A 21,198-nucleotide genomic window follows, 5' to 3' on the forward strand; every position below is an offset into this window, starting at 1 on the left:
ACGGCAAAGGCACGCTCCTAACTATTCCAACGCATGATGGCGACTGAACCGTGTCAGGACAATACTTTACAGTATCCCCTCTTGAATGAGCCACTAGCGCTCCGCTATGACATCAACTAACTGAGTGGCGCGCATTTTAAAAAAGGAAGTTATGCAAGTTATGAAGTTAAGCAATTTATACACCCATCTCCAAAAAAGGGGTGTTTTTGCTGTCACGCTGGAGGGCGCTACGATCATCTTAAAGAAAAAAGCAAAGTAAAAAGCAAATGAGGATTATTAAAAAATATTAAAAACTAAATTTTTGGTGCCGTGCTAAACTTTGGTGTTTTTTCACGGTTTCTTCAATGAATGACCGGAAGAATTCGTATTTGTATCTCTGTCCAGCGGCCTTCACACGGGACGACCCCCTCAAGCATGTCTGGTCTTTTATGCAGACGACAGCATTCATTGATTTATTCGGTCGTGGGGTTTCTTTTCATTTATTTTCTTATATACATTGGGCTACTTATTTTCGGTGATGCTCTGAAGGGGTTTACATCAGCTTACTTTCAGAGGTTTTTAAAGCGTCTGTTTTTGCTTTCTTTGATCGTTTTTGCAGGTTACGCCTCAAATGCTAAACGTAGATAGCTGTTCTTGGAAATTTGGTCCTCCGCTCGATCATTGAACAATTAATTCTTTCAGCATGTAGACATTTTGCGTTGAGTTTTATTTCTATATTATTTATTTATATCCCTTGGGTCAGTAGCAACGCGAGCGTCTTCTGCTGAGTATCACCGGCATCGCAGGCGTTGACAACGGCCTGAATTAGATGTTTGGATTGGAGAAGTTTTCTGCTGATACTTGATTCATCATCAACTTCTTCAATGTGTTGTTGCTGGATATTGCTTCCCAGATTCCAAATTGTGACACAGTCACCGCAACTATGCCCATGCTTTGCTGAGTTGGAGTAATAGGTCCGCAGTTGGCCGGTGCTACGCAGTATATTGAATCCGACATTTCGCCTTTTGTTTTTATTAAAATAGCACTGGTTCTCTTTTTTTCGCTTTTTCTCGCCATTCATTTCTTGGTAACTTTTGACCATACTCCTTTTTCTTGCCCAACTGTTTCGGCTTGCGACGTTTAACTGTATTCGCCATTCTCGACTTCGGTGTTACTTCCTGCTTACGTTTCGGATTAGAGTCGTTATTCGAGGTATGCTTCTTTTGCATCTCAGAGGTGCTCAATCCCGCAGTCGTTTGCGAGGAGCTACTCTTTCTTGCTTCCTTGGTCTTCCCTTTATGGCATTTAACTTCCCTCATCAGTTGACGAATGGAACGTCTTTTCCGTATTCTAGCATCTCGACCAATTTCATAATTTGCTCCACAAGTTTCTGAAAGTAGCTTTCTTTCGTGACATTCCGTGGTGAGTTTGCTCGGATACCTCCGAATTTTGAAGCCCCTTTCGAAGGGATTTTTTTCCTTATCCGGAGTTTTCCACTATTTGTATTTGCGGTATTTTTAAGGTTATTCTTGTACATAACAGGTGGGCTTTCACTAAAAGTCGTTCTTAATGTTCGCGTGTGTGTTGTGTGTGTAGTAAGTGATACCATGGTTATCTATGCAAACATGTGAGGGTCAACCCAAGCCCTTATCTTCAGGGCCAGATCAATTCTAAACAGGTATGGTTCATCGAAACCTACGTGACGAAATATTAAGCAACCCTTAAGGCCTGCCAGGGTTTTAGTATGATGAGAGCATTCTCCTAGCCTGTAAGTCATTTCGGTAAAATTTCACATTACGTAGAAAGTACTGTAAACGTCAGTTTAAAGTCAACAATTGAAATCATGTTGCCATGCCATGTGCCCTGTTCTTTGCCCTCTCTAGGTTTATTATCAGGTTGACCTTCTTATCGCTTCCTCGCATCTACTGCTAGTTGGCTTTCGGCAAAATGAACCCGCTGCTCAACCTCTACCATTCGCTGCGGGTGCTCTGCGTGGAGGCGAGAGTGAATTTTGGTAGCAGAGCTATAGGCAGTACTCCAGAGCGTACGTATTTCCTAGGTTTGCATCACCGTGTAACTTTCCATACAGTATACCATTCTGTGGCATATACCATCTTTCAAACATTGGGTTTGTGAGATCAGGGACATGGAGTTAAATATGGCAATAATTAATTCCATAAATTTAATTGCATTGAATTGCCGCTGCTCTTCCTGGATGGAGAAGCGAGAGCCCCAACCAGTTCTCGGGAGCGATTGGTTTTTTGGGATCTGGTTGAGCCGCTGCTTTGCGGAGAAACTTCCTGGCGCCTGGATTGGTCTAGCTCTATCGTTTCCCTACGGAAGATTAGTTGCCTTCTGGATTTTGGCCACCATTTCTTTATAAGGTGGATACCTGTGATTGCTGGTAGGGTAGCCAATTTGACCGTAGTTATAGCAATGTGAAACTTCAGTCGTGGATTTTGCACATCCCCACGCGCAGGTATCTTTGTCCGATGTGTCCGAAGTCTTAGCACTATTGCTTTCACCTTTTCCAGAATAATCTTTTGGTAAAGGATGTACTTTACCTTGAAAACTTCAGTTAGTTCTAGAGAGTGTTCAAAGCAGAGTGAAATGCGAAGGGGGCCTTATTTTTTATGGGTGCAAAATTTGCAACCGAGCGAACTTTCAGAAGAGGATGGTCTAAGATGAGTTCAGACATAGTTTATTGAGGTTCAGTTTGCTAGAGGAGGCCACGGATAATTATCGACTGAATATTAAACAGTAGGCTGATCCTTGTAGCTGCGTTAAGCAATTGCTTTTTGATGAGCGAAAAAATTTGGTGTGGTCTCCTGTAAATTTCACAGAAATGAGAGGGTTACCAGCTTTCGTCTTTTTTAAGGTCACGTTTAAGACTTTGTCCTTCAGCGATCTCAACAGCTTGGTGACATTGACGTTATATGCCGTAATTGGGAAAACTTTCTTCTTTTTAGGTTTTGAGGTATACGAAACAAGGGGCACTGACACTTGATACTTACACTTTTTGCACTCACCTTTTGTTTTTTATTCTTTTTCCTGCTTACAGACGAAATTGGCGGGTTTTCCTGTTAATCCTCCTTGACGACCTGAAGGCACATCTTCTCTGGTTCAGTGCTTTCTTTGATTCACTTGCCGACTCTTCTTATGATGGATAGGATAACGGGGTCGTTAAGTGACGTTGCTAGCGCAGCGCAGGAAAGTAATCCGACACTTCCCTTTATTTTTAAGACCACAGAGATTGCAGCGACTCCACCGTGTCCCCGATTTTACCAATCGTTTTGGTTTACTGTTGCGAATCATAGTTATTGTTGGTTTCTACGTCGAATGGCATTCTAGTTAAATATTCGTCCTATCAGTATAGATTTTTTGTGTCCCCGCTAACTGGCATTCTATTAAAATATTGAATATTTTAAATTTTTAATTCCGCAGAAAGGGGAAAACGAAAGATTTCCATTTAAGAAAAATGCACATCCGTTCATAATCGAAGCTTCCTGTTGTTCAACTTGTTGTTAAATAAACACTATATTTAACGATTTTTCTGTACATCTTATCATCTTCGATGAAATTCAGTACATGTTACACCTTTAGGGTTTAATATTTAAAGCATTTTTGTTTGTAGTCAAATTTCATTTTTTAAATTTTACTTTTTTGTTTGTAGTTTTGTTTATGTTGGCAAGAGCTGTGGATTGACTAAAAAATGCATAAACTGAAACCCACAAAAGGATCCTTGGAATTTTTTGAAGTGGCATTTGTCTTCTATCATAAACAGTTTTCCATCTTTCGTAAAAGTATTTTCTGTTTTCCGAGTGTCTACAAAACATGTTGTAAAAACACTAGATTTCCATATAAATATCGCCTTTTGCATCCACATCTCGATGTACATAAATGTACAGCAAAGTGTTCAACTAAATGTATCAAACTCTGTTTTCCGAACAACGTTGGTATGCAAACCTAAATCAAGTACTTTCCGCATATTCATGTCGTATGTTGTATTTCCAGTAACACAGCAGAAACAAAGTGCATTGTTTGTCCGAAAAGTTAGATACAAATCAGGAGCAATGAGTACATTCAACATTATCATGTAGTTAGTATAGAGTTTTATGCATTTACATAAACGCTTTTCCCTCTTCGTTATCTTTATAGTAGCTTTTTTTTTTAAAGATGGAATTTCGGATGTGTCGGAGATAAGGAAATTCTTGATTTCAAAGGAGGTCATGCTGTTCTTTTAGTTTTCAAGCTGCATAACGTAAAATTCTTTTCATATCTCAGAAACTTAACATAACTTAACAACTAAAGGATAATAGCGGCTAATTTAAGTAAGAAGTTTTATTGTTTTATTCAATTCGCCTAGTTATCGGTTTTATATGTTGCGAAATGCTACGCTATATATTATATGTAAATATATGTATCCGCACATATGGCAAGTTAAAGAATATTTCAAAAGGAAGAAAAGGAGTTTCAATAGAATTCTTTCAGACGGATTCACTTAAGGCAGGCGTAAACATGGGAAATCGGATTAGATCTCCTTAGGACACCAGTAGATTATTTTCTATTCATCCGAAATCCGATATTCATCTCATTTCTTTTCTAACATTTCTTTTGTTGTAAATATATATTTTCCAACATAAATTTCAAATTCTATTTAGGGTATTCTCCTGTGTCCCCAGACATTATCACAAAGTAGAAGAACCCGTCTTCGAAGAGCGTTCACGGAAGCGACAAGCGATACTTTGCAATATGTGAAAACGGTATCCACCCATATCCTTATGATGTATAGTGGCTTTAGTTATTCGCCCAAAAATATCTTTATATTATGTATATATATATATTCAAAAGCATACAAAGAATACAAAACAGAATCAATAGAAACAGAGACGAAACCCCACAATGAAAAACTCAAACAGTCCTTGTGTCCGCATATCAAACTTCAAACATTGATTGCATAGATTGCATTTCTATACTAGCGAGCGCACTTTTAGGTGCATCCCACCATTTTATTTAATTTATTGATGGACGAGCAATTGAAAATGCGTTTGTGTCCTTATGTTTGCTTCCACCGTCAACACCAATACCATTTCCGATAGCTTCGCAATTGTTTGACAGCCCATATTTATTCGCATTACCCACCACCATCACCCAGATTGTTCATGAAAGATTCACCACCGGATTGTTATGTCCCATTTACCCTCTGCTAATTGGTTCACCGCGTCTTATATGCACTTTAGAAAATGGTCTGCAGGCATTTAACAGTAGAAAGTTTTTTCTTTTCAATTTGGCATGATCCCACCCACATTTGTACGTTCGTAGTGAAGTAATAATGCTTTGTTTCAGATAGGTAAGTGAAATTTTATTGTATCTACCTACATTTGAATATTTTTACAAATTTGTGATATTAGGTAAAATGGAGGCTTGACATTTGCAAGCCAGGATTGAAAGCAAAAAGGGCTAATTTAGAGTCCAATTTAGCTGAAAATTTTCCTAAATATAATTCGAATAGAAGTTACAGCATATTAAATTCCTTCGTTAGAGTTTTGTATAGAAGTTATTCTGAAACTTTCAAAAAGAAGGTATCATTTCATAGACTAAAAGAAAACTAGCACAAAGTGTATTTCAAAACCGTATACAATAATTAAAAAAATATCTTGGAAGGTATTATTTAAAATTGAATTTCAACAAGTTATCTTTTTCAATTAAAACCCGTTGATAAAAACTAATGCCGTACCATATATGGGATGAACCTGAACCTCTATGAGGTTAGGATTTAGTTATTTCATCTTTTTATCATCTTGTTTGGTGGCATATTCATCCATCTTAAAATCGGTCGTCTGAAATTCAATTTTGATAAAGTTATTGATTTCTTAAACTTTTCTAGAGAGATGGGGCTCAATTTATTCCAAGGCTGGAGTAAATTTTGCAAATTTTCAACTGGCTGATTTACAACAAATGAAGAAGCATTCGCAAGAAGGGTGTCGTTTTTCTTTTTGGAGGAAGAGTTTCGTTTGTAGAGGCAATTTATTTTGATTCCCGCGGCGAAATTAGCCTTATTCAAAGAATTGATAACGCAACTGAATGGGGGATAACCACGATGGTTTATACGCTTAGATGAGATGCAAATCGCTCTTGGGGCTCTAGGCCTATTTTATGGGGGCTTCGTAGGAAAAGTAGAGAAGGGTCTTGAAATTAAGCTTGAATTCATTGTAATTGAATCAAAGAAACCCAGTTTCGAAATCATACAACGCCAAATGTGTAAAGAAAAAGGAATAAAATGGACGCCATACGAAAAAAATAACAAATTTCTAATACACCAATGGCATACAACTACAAAAAAATATTTAAGTTAAAATTACAGTAATACTTAGATAATAAATATGCTGGTGCTGAGTCTATTGAATTCAGAAGATCTGCAAAGGCGCTACGAGCCGCAGTACCTAGAAGTTCTGCAAGGTTCTCATATTCAAATTGGTCGTTTAATAGATGTTTCAATTCCTGTGGATTTGCTGCCACATCTGAAGTTGGTGTCCTCAGCGAAGAAAATGATTTTTTGTGAGCGGAGAGGTCAAATGCTTTTATGCACAGTATTAGACTCCTATTTTGAGTTGGCTGTTGCTTATAGCACAATAAACGGGAACCGTTTGACACATGATTTAGAAAGACTCGGCTAACCTGCCGTCTCTTTTATTTATCTTCATTCTTTTCGTTTTGAAGATATTCGTAAAAAGACATTCTTAAAACGAAAATAAAATGCAGATAGATGAAAGAGACGGCAGCTCAGTTGAGTTTCCCTGAATCATATGTGCGAGGCGGGCGTCTTGATGGGGTTACCTGAAATCCCCTTCATTACTCATTCAGCACGACTTACTGAGACACTCACACTCAACCTATACTGTTCTGCGCCAAATACCCTTGGGGCGACCCACTCGTCGGAGGTGCCAGGCCTATGCGATGACCAAGTCCATTGATTGAGACAGCGTCAGGCTAGCGTACTACGATTGTACGACGCGGACAGATATTGAGGAAAGCTTGAAGCTTTTGCGTAACAGTGGAGTTCACCATCCTTGTGCTACTTCCATATAGCAACACAGAAAGAACACTAGCACAGAACAATCTCAACTTGATCTTGGAGTTGAGATAACTGCAGTTCCATGTTTTAGATAGAAGAGCGAAAGCGGATCTAGCGCTATTCATGCACCGGTTCGGTGCCACCGTCGGTAGAAACCACGCTTCCTGGTCATACAAATTGATTGACGCCTTCTATGCTATGGCCATTAATGCAGATAGCAGAGTGACATGACCCGCCAGGTTGAGAACTTTGGTTTCGTTGGTGTTTAACTACAGTTCAACTCTGCTTGCCTCCATTTCCAAATCTAGAGTCATCCAAGGTCCATGACCCTGTGAGAAAGCAAAGAGATGTCAAAGAAAGATATCATCATCCAGTGATTTCGTCCGCATCATCCGGACAAGGAACGTCACCGATAACAACAAAAACAAACAACATCGGTGACAGGATACAACCCTGGCGGACTTCGATTTAAACCTCAAAACTTCCGAGATTTTGCCTCGGTGCTGCAAGTGAGATTCTATACCACCTTATGTCGCTCTGATAATAGCCATTTGCTTCTCTGGAATACCCCTCCTGGGTAGAGCCCTCCAGATACCTCCAGATGCAGCGGAGATCTAAATTCCATGAACTGTTTCAACATGACCCGTAGGGAAATCAGCCTGCTCTCTCAATGAAGCTTTCGAAATGTTCCGTGATGCATTCCAGGATTATTTTTATCTTATCTTTCCGATGGCAGCGAGCATGCAGATACTCTTTCAATTGTCATATTCAAAACGAGTGTCCTTCTTTGGAATCCTAATTCTGGAGACTGTCAAGCCAAGCGGCTTTACTCCATTTGAGTGCGTTGATGGCCGAAACGATTTTTCTTCTGCTTGGAGGAACAGTCCATATTCCCATGCTACGGTGACTGACCATTTCATCTACAAGAGGAGGAACCTCACCTGATGTGATACGGTTAAGAACCATGGTTAAGCGTTCTTACCAGCTCTTCAGTTGCCCAGCATTGTGAATGACAAGTTGACCGTTAACGTCGTTCACGTCCATCAAAAGATTTGCGACCGCATGCAAGCTCTTTCGTGATGCGGTATGCAGTTCTGAAATCATTGCGATCTGCGGCATCTTCCGCTTCCCTGACCAGCACAATACAAATGCTCTCTTGTCATGTCGTACACTACGCTGAGCTTCTCGGTATTTCTCTTGGTATTGGAGTTTGAGCGCGTCCTTCAACCTCTACCATTCGCCGACCCGCTTCGGTGTTCCCTTTTAATTCAACTGATTGCTCGTATGGCATCGGTCAGTTGAAACCCAACTGACCTTATGGCAGGCTCTGTGCTCGAACAATGTGCCAAGACTGTGTTTTTCAATCACATGTGTGAGAAAGGTGCTGTCAGAGCTCACCTTGGCATTTAGATCACCAATCACGATCACAATGTCACCTTTAGGAACCCCTTAAACCCCTGAACTGCATTTCACTGCTTGTATAAAGCATGCTTCTCTACTATATCGGAAGTCTCCGTTATTGCATACCAATTGCGATGCTGCCCCTTGTCTGAAATCTTACAGTTAGAAGTCAGTCAGAAACCGGCTCCCAGCACATGATTTGGGGGAACTTCTCTAGAAATGAAATCATCACCTCATGCAATACGGTCTCAGATTGAATCTGAACAAAACTGAATTTTTGACGACTGATCGTATGAAATAGGCACAATCACTGTCAGTGCCAGTGACTTGCCTAGAACTGAACGATCTAAATATTTCGGGTCAATGCGATCAGTCAATGGAGAACTGCGTTATGAAATTTCTTTCCGCAATAGCGCGGATGAAGTGGCGTTCCATAATTGGTTTTCTTTGTGATCGACCTATTAATGGACGCCTCATATCTAAAATTTACCACAATGTCGCCCTCTATGGTTCTGAGTGTTAGCTGACTATAAAAGGCGATCAACAGCCTTTTGCGGTAATGGAGAGGAAGATGTTGCCTTGGACTAGTGGCTTGACGTGCTTTGATCAAATCCGAAATAAGGGTATCCGCGATCGACATGGGGTTGCACCGATCGTAGAAAAATTGCGAGGGAGGCGTTTTCGATGGTATGGTCACCTAAATCGCGCTGAAGAGAATGCACTCGCCAGGATTGATCTGAACATCAAAGTCGACGAAAAAGCCGACCGGAACAACGGTGGCTTGATATGCTGGATGAGGACGTTGATAAAACAAAATGTCGTGACCGGTCACGACGAACCGACCACGCTTGTTAATGGGACAAAGGCTGAAGAAAAAAGAAGAAGAGGATGATACTCTTTTCAAATCTAGTTTATCTGGTTTTGAAACCAACAAATGTAGGGAATGCCGGCAATTCACTTGTAAATTTAAGTTTGTTCAGGAAACTTGCATGGGCCTATATTTACGACACATATATATCTATGAACCACTTTGTCTCAGATTATGCCGAAATGTTCGCCCAAAAGGGGCTTTCGCAAGCTCTACTAAGGCGATAATCCCTGCAGTTTTCCCACATGCGAGATATTCATTATTTTGCTTGGAGTTAATCCTGAATGTTCAATTTAAGGGAAAACGTCATAAAATTTTCTAAGGCGGAAATTAAAAATGTTACTCCAAAAGAAAGCGTGGTCATCAATTCTAACTATCGCGTCTGTAAATTCATTCATTCAGAGATTTAGGTGATGTAATGTTATCTGGGGAGTGACATTTCATATATTACGCACTCGCCCCAAGAGAAAGCGAGAGTAAAATGTTTTCAACGATTTATAGAATTTTTTTCCAGTAACTTTTTGTGGTACAATATGCTCAAACGCTTTAAAATGCACGAGTCAGGCAGTATAAGTGGGATTCGTTACTAATTTTAATTAGTTATTTTTTTAAATTTTAAATACTTATTTTTAATTCCCAAAATCTACCCATAAATATCGGTCATAGCTGCTTCAATAAAGGTGTGTAAGGGAGGATGGTGATAAATTCTGAGAAAACCGGACCCTTTGAGATGAAAAAAAAGTGCAAATGGTATGTACATATGTTGCTCATAATAGTCCTTGTACGATGTTTTGGAATATATTTTCTACGGAATTTTGGCTCAGCGCAGTGCCTCCTAATATGTCCCGGACAATTTATGGGAGTATAGTCTAAATGAATTTCATGGTAATCTGTATGAGTTAACTTCATTTGCATTCCGCATTCATATATAACTTCTCATTCCCATGTCACTATGAGGAATTTCCCATTTACTTGTAACATTGTTTTAGGAGCAACTAGAAAACCCATTCAATTTCCTTCATCCTTGCGGAAAAGCTCCTATTTCTCCGACTTATAAAATTGTTGCTGTACGCATTACCACGAAACTTGACAAAAACTAATTTATCAGTTTGAGAGATAACAAAGGGTAACTTTCCTACCTTTCCCGGAAACACAAGCTCAAATCGTTGCTTGTATCTTTTCAAGGACGAGTAGAAGGAAGCAACGTGTTATATCAAGAATTTATGGAAAACGGACGTATAAAAGATGTTCCTGTCTTGATTTTCTGATCCTTTTCCATGTGGAGAATAGTTGATGAAAGGCAGTTACGTTCGTGTGCTTTGCTTCCGGATTTTTGTGGAGGGTAAATTTTGATTTGAAATCCTGCTTTTTTTGGAGGAATCGGAAAATTATTTGGATTTTCTGTGTCGGACCCAATGCCAGGTGCCAAGCTGTTTTCATGGTTCGTTTAGCTGAGCTGCTTTATAGCTTCAATTACAGAAGGGAGAAGGAAATATATTCCCACAGTTATCGGAAAAGTACAATTACAAAAAACCTACCAACCTCAACACCCCACCCTCCATGCTAATATTTTCAATAATCTTTCATCAAATAAAATTGGCATAAATAACCCCTAAACCAATTATATACACTAGACGGCTGTCTATCCCTTGAGGTTATATATTAGTTCACGGAATTAAGTGCTACCATCAACTGCATCGTGTACGATACATACATACTGCATATGGCAGAACAGCCTAAATATATGTATCAAACATATATCAGGCGACGAATTGGAACAAATGCATATATATGTATATTTTGGTGGAGCTTTTAAAATGTGGCGATATCTTCGTACTTGCATCCAGTATAAAAGAAATAAATGGCTCCTATTGGTTAGTCTGAAGGTTGCAAATTATTGGGGCAAATGCTAGTGCGTATGCGAATTGTACTTCGGGAAAATACTCGTATAAGCACTCCAATTATGGATCGTAAAATAAAATTCAATTTATTCGAAAATTTGCATAAACGGCGACATGGACAGTGCATGCCAAATTATGCGGCTAAAGATGACACTAAATAGAAGCGAGTGACACACAACTATCCATAATTCAGTGAGTATCGATTTGGAGCATATTCGCTGCATTGAATAGAAAACGTCATGTGCATGATATTAAAGAAATGGTCGGAAAGAGTACGCTCTGTGGAGCGCATTGCTCTGCGAATTTGATATTTGAATTGCTGCTCTCTATATGCAGTTTGTGTATATCATCGTTATGAAATTGTCAACTATGGTTAGCAAGCCTTAGGCTCTGATAGGGTTGAATCCAATGATCTGTAAAAACCTATAGATTCAATCTGTTCAATGATGTTGCGATGCGGAAACCATGTTATTTTTCCCAATAATTTTAATTTTCTACATTTATTCAGTTGATCACATACTTCATTTACTCTTGATATTAATATTCCTTCCATAAACTATCCAGGTTTATCTAAATGTAATTTTGTGGTTTTTCTAACGATCAAATTATTTGAAATGTTAAGACTTATTATTTATAATAATTATATTTGATTTTGATATTTGGCGAACCACTTGTTCCCTTCATCAGTGCTACAAGTCCTACTCCTAACTGGGTTTATTAACAAAATACAGGGTGCGTTCCAAAAGGGATGCAATTATTTTTTTTAAAGTAATTTATTTATTGAACGGATTTTCACAATCACTTAAAATTTATCAAGTACTGTCCTTGGGCCACCACACATTTTTCCCAGTGAATTTCCCATGACCGGGAAGCGCCCTGGAAGGCGTCTCGGGGACCTCTCGCAAAGTCTTCGTCACGGCTGATTGAATCTCTTCTATGGACGAAAATTGTACTCTTTTGAGAGTTCTCTTAATCCGAGGGAACAGATTGGGGAAACTTCAGGACTATAGGGGGGATGGAGCAGCGTTGGCACCTGGTGTTTGATCAGAACCTCACGGACTGGCAATGCGTTGTGGTAAGGTTGATTGTTGTGATGGAGTTTCCAGGGAGCGGAAATGTCTTTTCTCGTCCTGATGAGCCTTTTTCGGAGTCTTTCCAGCACATCCATGTAGTAGGCAACATTAACAATCTATCGTTTGCTGCCGATATTAGCATTGTTTGTGTTCAGATAGCTGAGTGGTTAGAGCGCAAGACTGTCGGTTCAAATCTCGCTGGTGGCAGAGGGATTTGTATCGTGATTTGACGTCGGATACCAGTCGACTCAACTGTGAATGAGTACCTGAGTCAAATCAGGGTAATAATCTCGGGCGAGCGCAATGTTGACCACATTGTCTCCTACAGTCTACTGTAGTGTACCGTTACGGTCTTCAATGAAGTGCTCTAACACACTTCAAGGCCCTGATCCAGTATGGATTGTTGTGCCAACGATTATTATTATTATTAATAGCATTGTTTACACTTTTGATTTGCTCAATATTCTCCTATTCGCCTTGGGGGACTAGGCGGTATGCCACTCAGAGCTTCGTCGTGTTGTTTCTGGATCATACTGAAAAGCCTAGTTTTCAATAGTAGTGATGACGTTGTCCAAAAAATCGATACGATGCAAAAGTTCACTTGAAATTCCAGCTCGTTTGGTCGTCTGACAATACTTTGGGCACGAACTTGGCGCACACTTTCCTTATCGCTAAACCTTTGGTGACAATGCGAAACACAACAGAAGACGACAAGCTCAGTTCATTGCCAACCATCTTGATATTCAATCGATGGTCAGAGACCAATAATTGCCGAACACGAGCCGAAATGTTTTTCGGCATTGTTGGTTGACAGCCGCCTAGATTGTTGTTCGTCGTAAACCACTTCCTAGCCCACTTTAAAAGCCTTTAACCACCTCGAAACTTATGAGTAGAACGAAGCAGATTCTCTGTAAGTCGCGTCCATAATCTGAGTAGCACTGAGGCTAGTTCCACGGCGCAGGCTACAAAATAAAATACTAAACTTAATGTAGGATGTTCCATCCAAGTTTTTCCGACTAACGAAGTTGCAATGGCAAACACGGGGGTTTTGAATCAAAGTCCAAAAGGAACTTGTGGCGAGTTTGCAAGAGCAAGAAATTGGGGTAGCTTCCGTACTTCCAAACCCAAATCTAAGCCAAGAAACCATTCAGATAAAAAATAACTCTACATTATCCCAACGCTGGAAGAATCGACCTGTTACAAATTTGTTGGCGCAGATTCTTCGTTGAAGAAAACTTTTCCCAAGTATTTTGCATAGGGCTTGAGGAGGAGGGTAGCTGCAAATTAAATGTAGGAATGCCTCATCTCCCTTGCATTAGCGACATATAGTCGAAACTGCAACCCGAATTTTTACATGCCCCGCTAAAAGCCTTCCAGGGTTTACATGTCCTAGTTCATAAAGGACAATTAAAGAGCCCCTCTAAGGGCTGTTGAAGAAATTTCTAAATTTCTGTTCGTCTGTGTGAGCTCTTGCAACTTGTCAATAAAAAAACGTATTTCTCCTACCACAATCATTTTTTACTATGTATAGGCATCTTCTTTTTCTTCAGCCTTTGTTCCGTTCACAAGCGGGGTCGGCTTGTCGTCATCGGTTTCGGCATTTGGCTCTATTAAATGCCTGATCTGGATGCAATCTCGAGGCTTTAAAATACCCATCCAGCGTATCAAGCTACCGTTGCTTCGGCCCCCTTTTGGTCGTTTACCATCCACTTCGATGTTCAGACCAATCTTGGCAAGTGAATTTTCGTTAGCACGAATTGCGTGACCATGCCATCGAAGACGCCTCTCTCGCAATTTTTTCACGATCGGTGCAACCCCATAACGATCGGAGATATCCTCATTTCGGGTGTGATTAAAACGTGTGGCGCCACTAGTCCAACGCAACCAACATCTTCGTCTCCATTACCGAAATCCGCCGTTCATTGTCTTTTATAGTTGGTCAATACTCAAAACCGGTGACAGAAAGGACGAAATTGCGGTAAATTTTCGATTTGAGACGTTCGTTGATACGTCGATCACGGAGAATACCAATTGTGGAACGCCACTTTATCCAGGTTGCGTTAATGCGTGAAGCAATTTCATAACGCAGTTCTCTATTGGCTGATAGTGTTGACTCGATGTATTTAAATCGCTCAGTTGTAGGCAGATCACTGGCACTGACAGTGATAGTGCCTGTTTTATGTAGATCGGTGGTCAAAAATTCAGTTTTGTTTAGATTCAATCTCACGTGTTGCATGAGGCGATCATTCCATTTTTGGACAAATTGCCCGAGATTAGATGCTAGGAAAACATCATCCGCATAAAGCAGTGTACAGTTTGAAGTGTTATCGTAAAGCATACCAGATGAGTTCGTGTGGCACAGGGTCAAACGCTTTCTCTAGATCCATATGTATAAGCATATAATGTGGTCAGCACAGCCGAGTCGACTGGTATCCGACGTCAAATCACGATACAAATCCCACTGCTACCAGTGAAATTTGCAGCGCGGCTTTCCGTACGATAGCCTTATAATCTAACCACTCAGCTATTCGGACACATATTTCGTAAACCATTCAAAATATGCCTCCAACTTCTGCTTTCAGTCAAGTTCAGCCTCGGCTCTTCATGCATTCATCAAAATGGGCTTTATAATGGATGTTGTTATCAAAGGCCTTGGCGATCTTACGATCCGGCAATGAATTTGATGCGCCTTCCAGGGATTGTAATTCGGGCTCCTACCATTGTACTTCGTCTACAAATTCTGGGTTCTGAAAAGAAGCAATTGGAGGTGGTTACATGTCGATTGCGAAATCAATGTGTTTGTGGTCTGAGAATGAGATAGCACCGTAGCTAACTGACACTCGCCTGCTTTTGGCTGTTCCCACGGAAATGTTGAGTATTAGGCTCTGTAACTTTGTGTGTATATTATCAAATATATTAAGAATCGATTGATGTTAAAAAAAGCTATTTTTTCGACCGCTTAAAGCAGGCAATCTCCTTAAGAATTTGAAACAAATCCGGAATATAAAATTCTTATCAGCATCGAAACGGGGTCTATCCTTCTTTGAAAGGAGGGAGGGCTCAGAATGATCCTCAGTGGACATAATTGAGATTTTAAAAGAGGCTCCGAAATCAAATCTAGCCAAAGGTGCAAATAATTCTAAATTTCAAACATAAAATTCTGAATTTAAAATAACCAACTTCAAATTGGTTTGGAAAATTCTGAAATTGGATCTCAATACCTTTACACTTGGTGTTATTATCTTCAATAATTTTTACAATATACAAAAATTCAAACAAAACAAAAAAAACTTTAGTGCCTGTGGCAAAAAATATCTATAAACTTAAATTCTTCTTAAATTCTAGGAAAGATTTTCTCAACTTTTTGTAGTATAATATTTAGGCTATTTTGTAGCACAATGTTTTGATATACAAATGATAGAACATCCCACGTTAACCCGGAATACAAACGTTAATTCCTTAATGCAAACCTCAGCCTATCATATCTCCTTCGGCGCCTAATTTCGAAATTATATTTACGCTTTGATCGATATGACTGAGCAAACATTAGGTTTGAATATTCCTTGGATGGATTTTCACTATCGTCATCCATTTAAATCAATCATTTCAGCATATTTGAAAAATTTTAACCCATTTGCCGTCACGTTTCGGAACGTCTTCAACTCATAATGTATGCATGCCCATGTACCATACATGTAAATCCTTTTGAACCCAGACACCCGGTATGCAAAGGGGCGCACATATTTGGCAACTGCTTAATTTTAAATCACGTACAAACAATTCGGGTATTTGCAAGCCTTTAACTATTCATTGAACTGCAAGATAAACTGGGTGCCGTCTACTCTCGTATAATATGTGCGGACACGTGCTGCACGAGCTACCAACGGAGCCTATAATTTAATATTTACTGCAGACACTTAAGGACGAAGCCTCATAACCGTCTTTGATGACTAAAATACCTTTTTTGGCACGAGCCAAATCTGTACGGGAAATTTCGGTCAATAGTTTGGTTTGCCCTTCCTTCAGTAAACTACGTACTTAATGTGTAGAATGTATTCAATTAGGAACTGGGCCCGAACTGAAAGTGGTTTATTTTATATGGGCTTACTCCACAGCGGGTGAAGGTCCTGTTTAAATTCGGCATTTTATGCTCAATAATCATTAGACGGTACTGAACAAACATCAAAGAAGTTGTTAATATTTAGGAAATATATGACTCTCAGGATATGTATCACAAGCAAAGATGTCTATGTGCCCAGACCTATAGCCTAGTGGGAACCTATGATGGAGGAAAGGAAGTAGGAACCGAGTGGGATCACAGTAGGAGCAAAACTGATTTCGGAAAATTTCTAATATAGTAGGAAGGCGTAACCGGACTTTAATTTTTCTGAGATAGATATCTTCCCACATTATTAAACAATTTCATCCGCAAAATATGTAATTGGGTAGACTTTCTTGTTTCTAACTCAGAAATTGCTGGTTCGCTTCCATTTCTTTTCATCACCCAATAATGTATGGGAATAGGGACTGAACCTGGAATGGAAGATCAAAGGCGACTTGATGTGTTTGATAGGAAGTGGTTTTACTTCTGTAAATGACTCGATGACGTCCAGTGTTTCCTTTTACCTTTATATAATAATGTGCCTTTGTCGTAACATATATTATACTATGTGTATATGTAACTATATGAAACTTTTGCACCGAATACGGCAGAAAGCCTTAAAGTGATTTATTCAAAATATATGTATTCAGATAAAGCAAGGAGAAAGGAGATAACTGCTTTTCTTAACGAGGGTGAGGACTTCTGGATTTCATTGTACATAGTATCGGCGCACTAACAAATTTGAATATAATCCGTTCCTTGGGAGTCTCTGTTCTGCCCTATTGCCAAATATTTGGTATTTGCATAACGTAAATATCTCAAAGAAAGTACTACGCTGCTGGTGATAAAGGAAATTGAAAGTGTGAATTTGATCTGGGTAATTCATTAAGGCCGATAGTTCGCTGCCACCGGCAAATTATAGTCAATGAAGATTCATATTGTAGTCGGAATGATATTCATTGAGGCGAATTGTCTTAGGAGATGTACACAGGACGCTTTCTATAATATGGCTCTTGGTACTGGAGGTCATTTGATATATAATATTATGGCTGTTGTACGGAAGGTGGCAGTGGGATTTATATGGGACTTGACGTCGCATACCAGTCGATTCAGCGGTGAATCAGGGTAATTATCACGAACGAGCGCAATGCTAACCACGTTTGCCTTTTGCAGGGTATTGTAATCTTGTATTGTACCGATACGGTCTTGAATGAAGTCATCTAACACACTTCAAGGCCCTGATCCAATTGAATCGTCGCACGATCATTATTAAGGAATAGAGAGTTTTTGTGCAAGCATTCGCAGACGATCAAGTCATTGCAATTCTTGGAAAGCTGCGAACACAATATGTAAGCACAATTCCGTGGATGATTTGCAACTTCCAGTAAATTCTAATTAGTGCTAACAGTCAAATATTATATTATAGAATTTATCGTGGATACACTACATGCAGGGATGATATAATCAGCCTAGGTTGCTATAGTTAACACTTGTCTTTCATAATCACATCCACGATTTAGGATTTTGATGTATGGATGCATCATCTCGTGACCGAAGGTAAACTTTGTTAATGCCAGGAAGTACAGATCCAAGCGAAATATGTTCCTTTTCGTTTGGAAGTGACACTTTTCTTGTGGAGTATAGGGCGTCCACATCTTCCCCTTTCCCTATTCGTACTTATTTTATTTGATTTTCAATGAGATAGTTTCATTATCATCTCATGGTAAGCCCATGGTAGTGGGACAGCACATAGATGCAGGACCACCACACCATCTTTAGTACTATTTGCGCTACGAAAATCCACAAATGGTGCTGCTACGTACCCATTTGGAATTCCCAAGCCAAATATATCTTTAGGTTCTGATGGCTGCCAATCATAAGTTTCAAATTTGTCTTTAAAAAGAGTAATCATTAAAAGATATTCTCCTCTATCTTGCTAGGCCGGATAGCCCCATACGCCCAGAACATCATTGGCCCATACCAAAGAGGCTTCACTCCAGGCAAATCAGTAACAGATCAGATTTTCTCTGTGCGCCAAGCGATGGAAAAACTGTTGGAATATGGACAACATTTGCACCATTTATTCATCGACTTTAAAGCCGCTTATGATAGCATAGCCAGGGTAAAACTGTACACGGCCATGAGAGAATTCGGTATCCCGACGAAACTAATAAGACTGACTAGGCTGACCCTGCCCAATGTGCGAGGCCAGATAAAAGCAGCAGAATCACTCTCAAGACCATTCGACATCAACAACTGTCTACGACAAAGGGATGCCTTATCATGCGTCCTCTTTAACCTGGCCCTCGAGAAAGTGATCCAAGATGCTGATGTAAATGCAAGAGATTAAAGAGGATCGTACCTCCACCCAACTACTGGCCTATGCTGACGATATCGACATCATGGGAAGAACAACCCGAAACGTACAAACTGCCTTCATCCAGATCGAGCAGGCGGCGTGAGATATGGTGGCAACGTCAGCACCGAAAACCAACCAACCAACAACATCAAACCGCACTGGTCAAACAGGAAGAATAAGGATAGGAGAATTAAACTTTGAGACCGTTGACAATTTCTCCTATCTAGGGTCGAAAATCACAACCGATAACAGCTACGATGATGAAATCCGCGCATGGTTGTTGTCAGCCAGCAGAGCCTTTTTCAGCTTACAAAAACTGTTCCGCTCGAAACGTCTCACCATAAGGTCAAAGCGCTTACTGTGGCAGTCCTTATGACCTCGAAAACTTGGGTTCTTAGCAAAAAAACTGCGAACTCTTGGCCGCGTTCGAAAGAAGAATCCTCTGAAGATTTTTTGGCCGCCTACATGACGATGGGCGATTCCGTAGCCTACACAATGACGAAATCTATGAGCGATACCATGACCGTCCGGTTGTGGATAAAATCCGGCTCAATAGGTTACGGTGGGCGGGTCACTTAATCCGTATGGATAAGGATGATCCCATCCGCAAAGTCTATAAGGGCAATATCTATGGTAGAAAAAGAAGACGAGGCAGACCCTGCCTAAGATGGAGCGATGGCGTGGGCCAGGACGCCAGACAGCTTTTAGGGATATCGAATTGGTGGACTTCGGCGCAAAACCGGGATGTCTGGAGTTCCTTATTAAGGCAGGCCTAGACCGGATACCGGTTGTTGCGCCGTTGATGATGAATCATTAAAAGAGAAGAATAACCTTTAGGCAAATATCAGTCTCTGATAATAATCTTCACCGTTGGGGTGGTTGCGGAAAGTGCATTTGGCTTAGAGATTCAGTTTCCTCCAAATGACGATCGAGGTAGAGATGTATATGCAATTAAGTACATGACGCGATTTTAGGGAAGGTGTTATGGTCCATTGAACTCTTCCTTATCTGCGGGGCAGTGCAACATGAGGAACGTCAGCGATAACAAAGAGAAGTATTGTCGGTGCCAAGATTCAACTATGGGGGACCCTGCTTTCGACCTCAAACTCTTCAGAGATTTTACTTCGATGCAGAACGTGACATTTTGAATCATCATATGTCGCCCTGATAATAGCCAATAGTTTGCCCGGATTGTGTAGAGCACTCCAAATACACTCCTTGTTTACCCTGCCGAAAGCTCTCTTGAAATCTGTGGAGAGCAAGTGAATCGAAAATCTAAGTTCCGTGCACAGTTCCAGAATGATCCGTAGCGTATTGATATAGTTAGGAGCGGTCAGAACGGGCAACAACCTGCTCAATGTCGATCAAACTTTGAAGATGATCTTGGATGCGTTCCGAATTTTTTTTCGCTATTATCTTTGTGACGGCAGCGAGCACGTAGATACCCCTCCAACTGCAACACTCAAAACGGGTGCCCTTCTTCCTCTTCTTCTACTCTCTGGGAAAGGTCCCGGATTCGCAGGATTTCTCTAATAACCTTCTCGAGAGCTCTGGCTACTTTACTCGGTTTGAGGACATTTATGGTCGAGTTGATTTTTCTTCTATTATACTTGGAGGAACAGTCCGTGTTATGGCGACTAGCCATTTCATCCAGAAGAGGAGGAACTTTACAGGATGTGATACGGTTAAGTTCCGTGGTGAAGTATTCTTTTCACCTCTTTAGCTAGAGTATCGCTGCTCGTAATCGTGGATGAGGAGTCGACCATTAACTTCCTTTGCAACACCATCGTAAAATTTGAGACCGAATGGAAGTTTTTTTGATGCGATATACAATTCTGAAATCATTACGTTCTGCGACATCTTCAGCTTCCCTGAAAAGTGCAATAAAAAAAATTCCCCTGTGTCACGGGGTATACTACGCCTACACTCACAGTGGTGAATAGAGCGTTCAATCCTTCTACGATTCTGCAAGTGACCAGAGGTTATGACGTGCCTTCGGGACGTGATCAGCAAACTGCGAGCATCGGAGAAAAGACCATTTTTGATGGTGGCCTAGTGCTAATCGATATTTTCAAGAGGGGCAATTAGGATATCTGCCGTCCGATTGGCAAGATAGTTCTCGCACTGTCGACAGATAGCTGGATCACACAAGCGGCCGATGTTGAACTCGGGGAGTTGCAGCATTCCAACCCGGCCAGAAATGGGGGCACAATATGCAAGGGAACGTAAGCAATCTTCAGATAGTGATCCCTTTCGGGGCAGATGTCTGACCTCCGCCTGTTACGTACATCCGGGAAAAAACTGCCAAACCTACTGCTTATCGTAAGTGGTCAGTCTGATTGCTTGTGCGGTGTCGGTCAATTGATACCCAACCGATTTGATTTTATATCCGAGCCCATCTTGGCTTTCAAATCAGCCATTTTCCACTATATGTATCAGA

At 40.4% G+C, this 21,198-nt stretch overlaps 1 protein-coding gene across 6 annotated transcripts in view; it reads left to right on the plus strand.

Annotated features, from left to right (window-relative positions):
* The window catches only part of LOC119646808 (small conductance calcium-activated potassium channel protein), an 818,793-nt gene that overhangs the window by 552,320 nt on the left and 245,275 nt on the right, over positions 1-21,198 (plus strand). For 4 of the 6 annotated variants that reach the window (XM_038047402.1, XM_038047404.1, XM_038047400.1 and 1 more), the window contains one exon: positions 4,641-4,742. The exons of the other annotated variants lie outside the window; for them this stretch is intronic. In XM_038047402.1, coding sequence (XP_037903330.1) covers positions 4,641-4,742 — 102 coding nt within the window. The remainder of the gene's footprint in view (positions 1-4,640; positions 4,743-21,198) is intronic. 6 annotated transcript variants of the gene reach the window in all.

The sequence above is a fragment of the Hermetia illucens genome, chromosome 1 (genome assembly GCF_905115235.1).
Source record: "Hermetia illucens chromosome 1, iHerIll2.2.curated.20191125, whole genome shotgun sequence".
Lineage (NCBI taxonomy): Eukaryota > Metazoa > Arthropoda > Insecta > Diptera > Stratiomyidae > Hermetia > Hermetia illucens.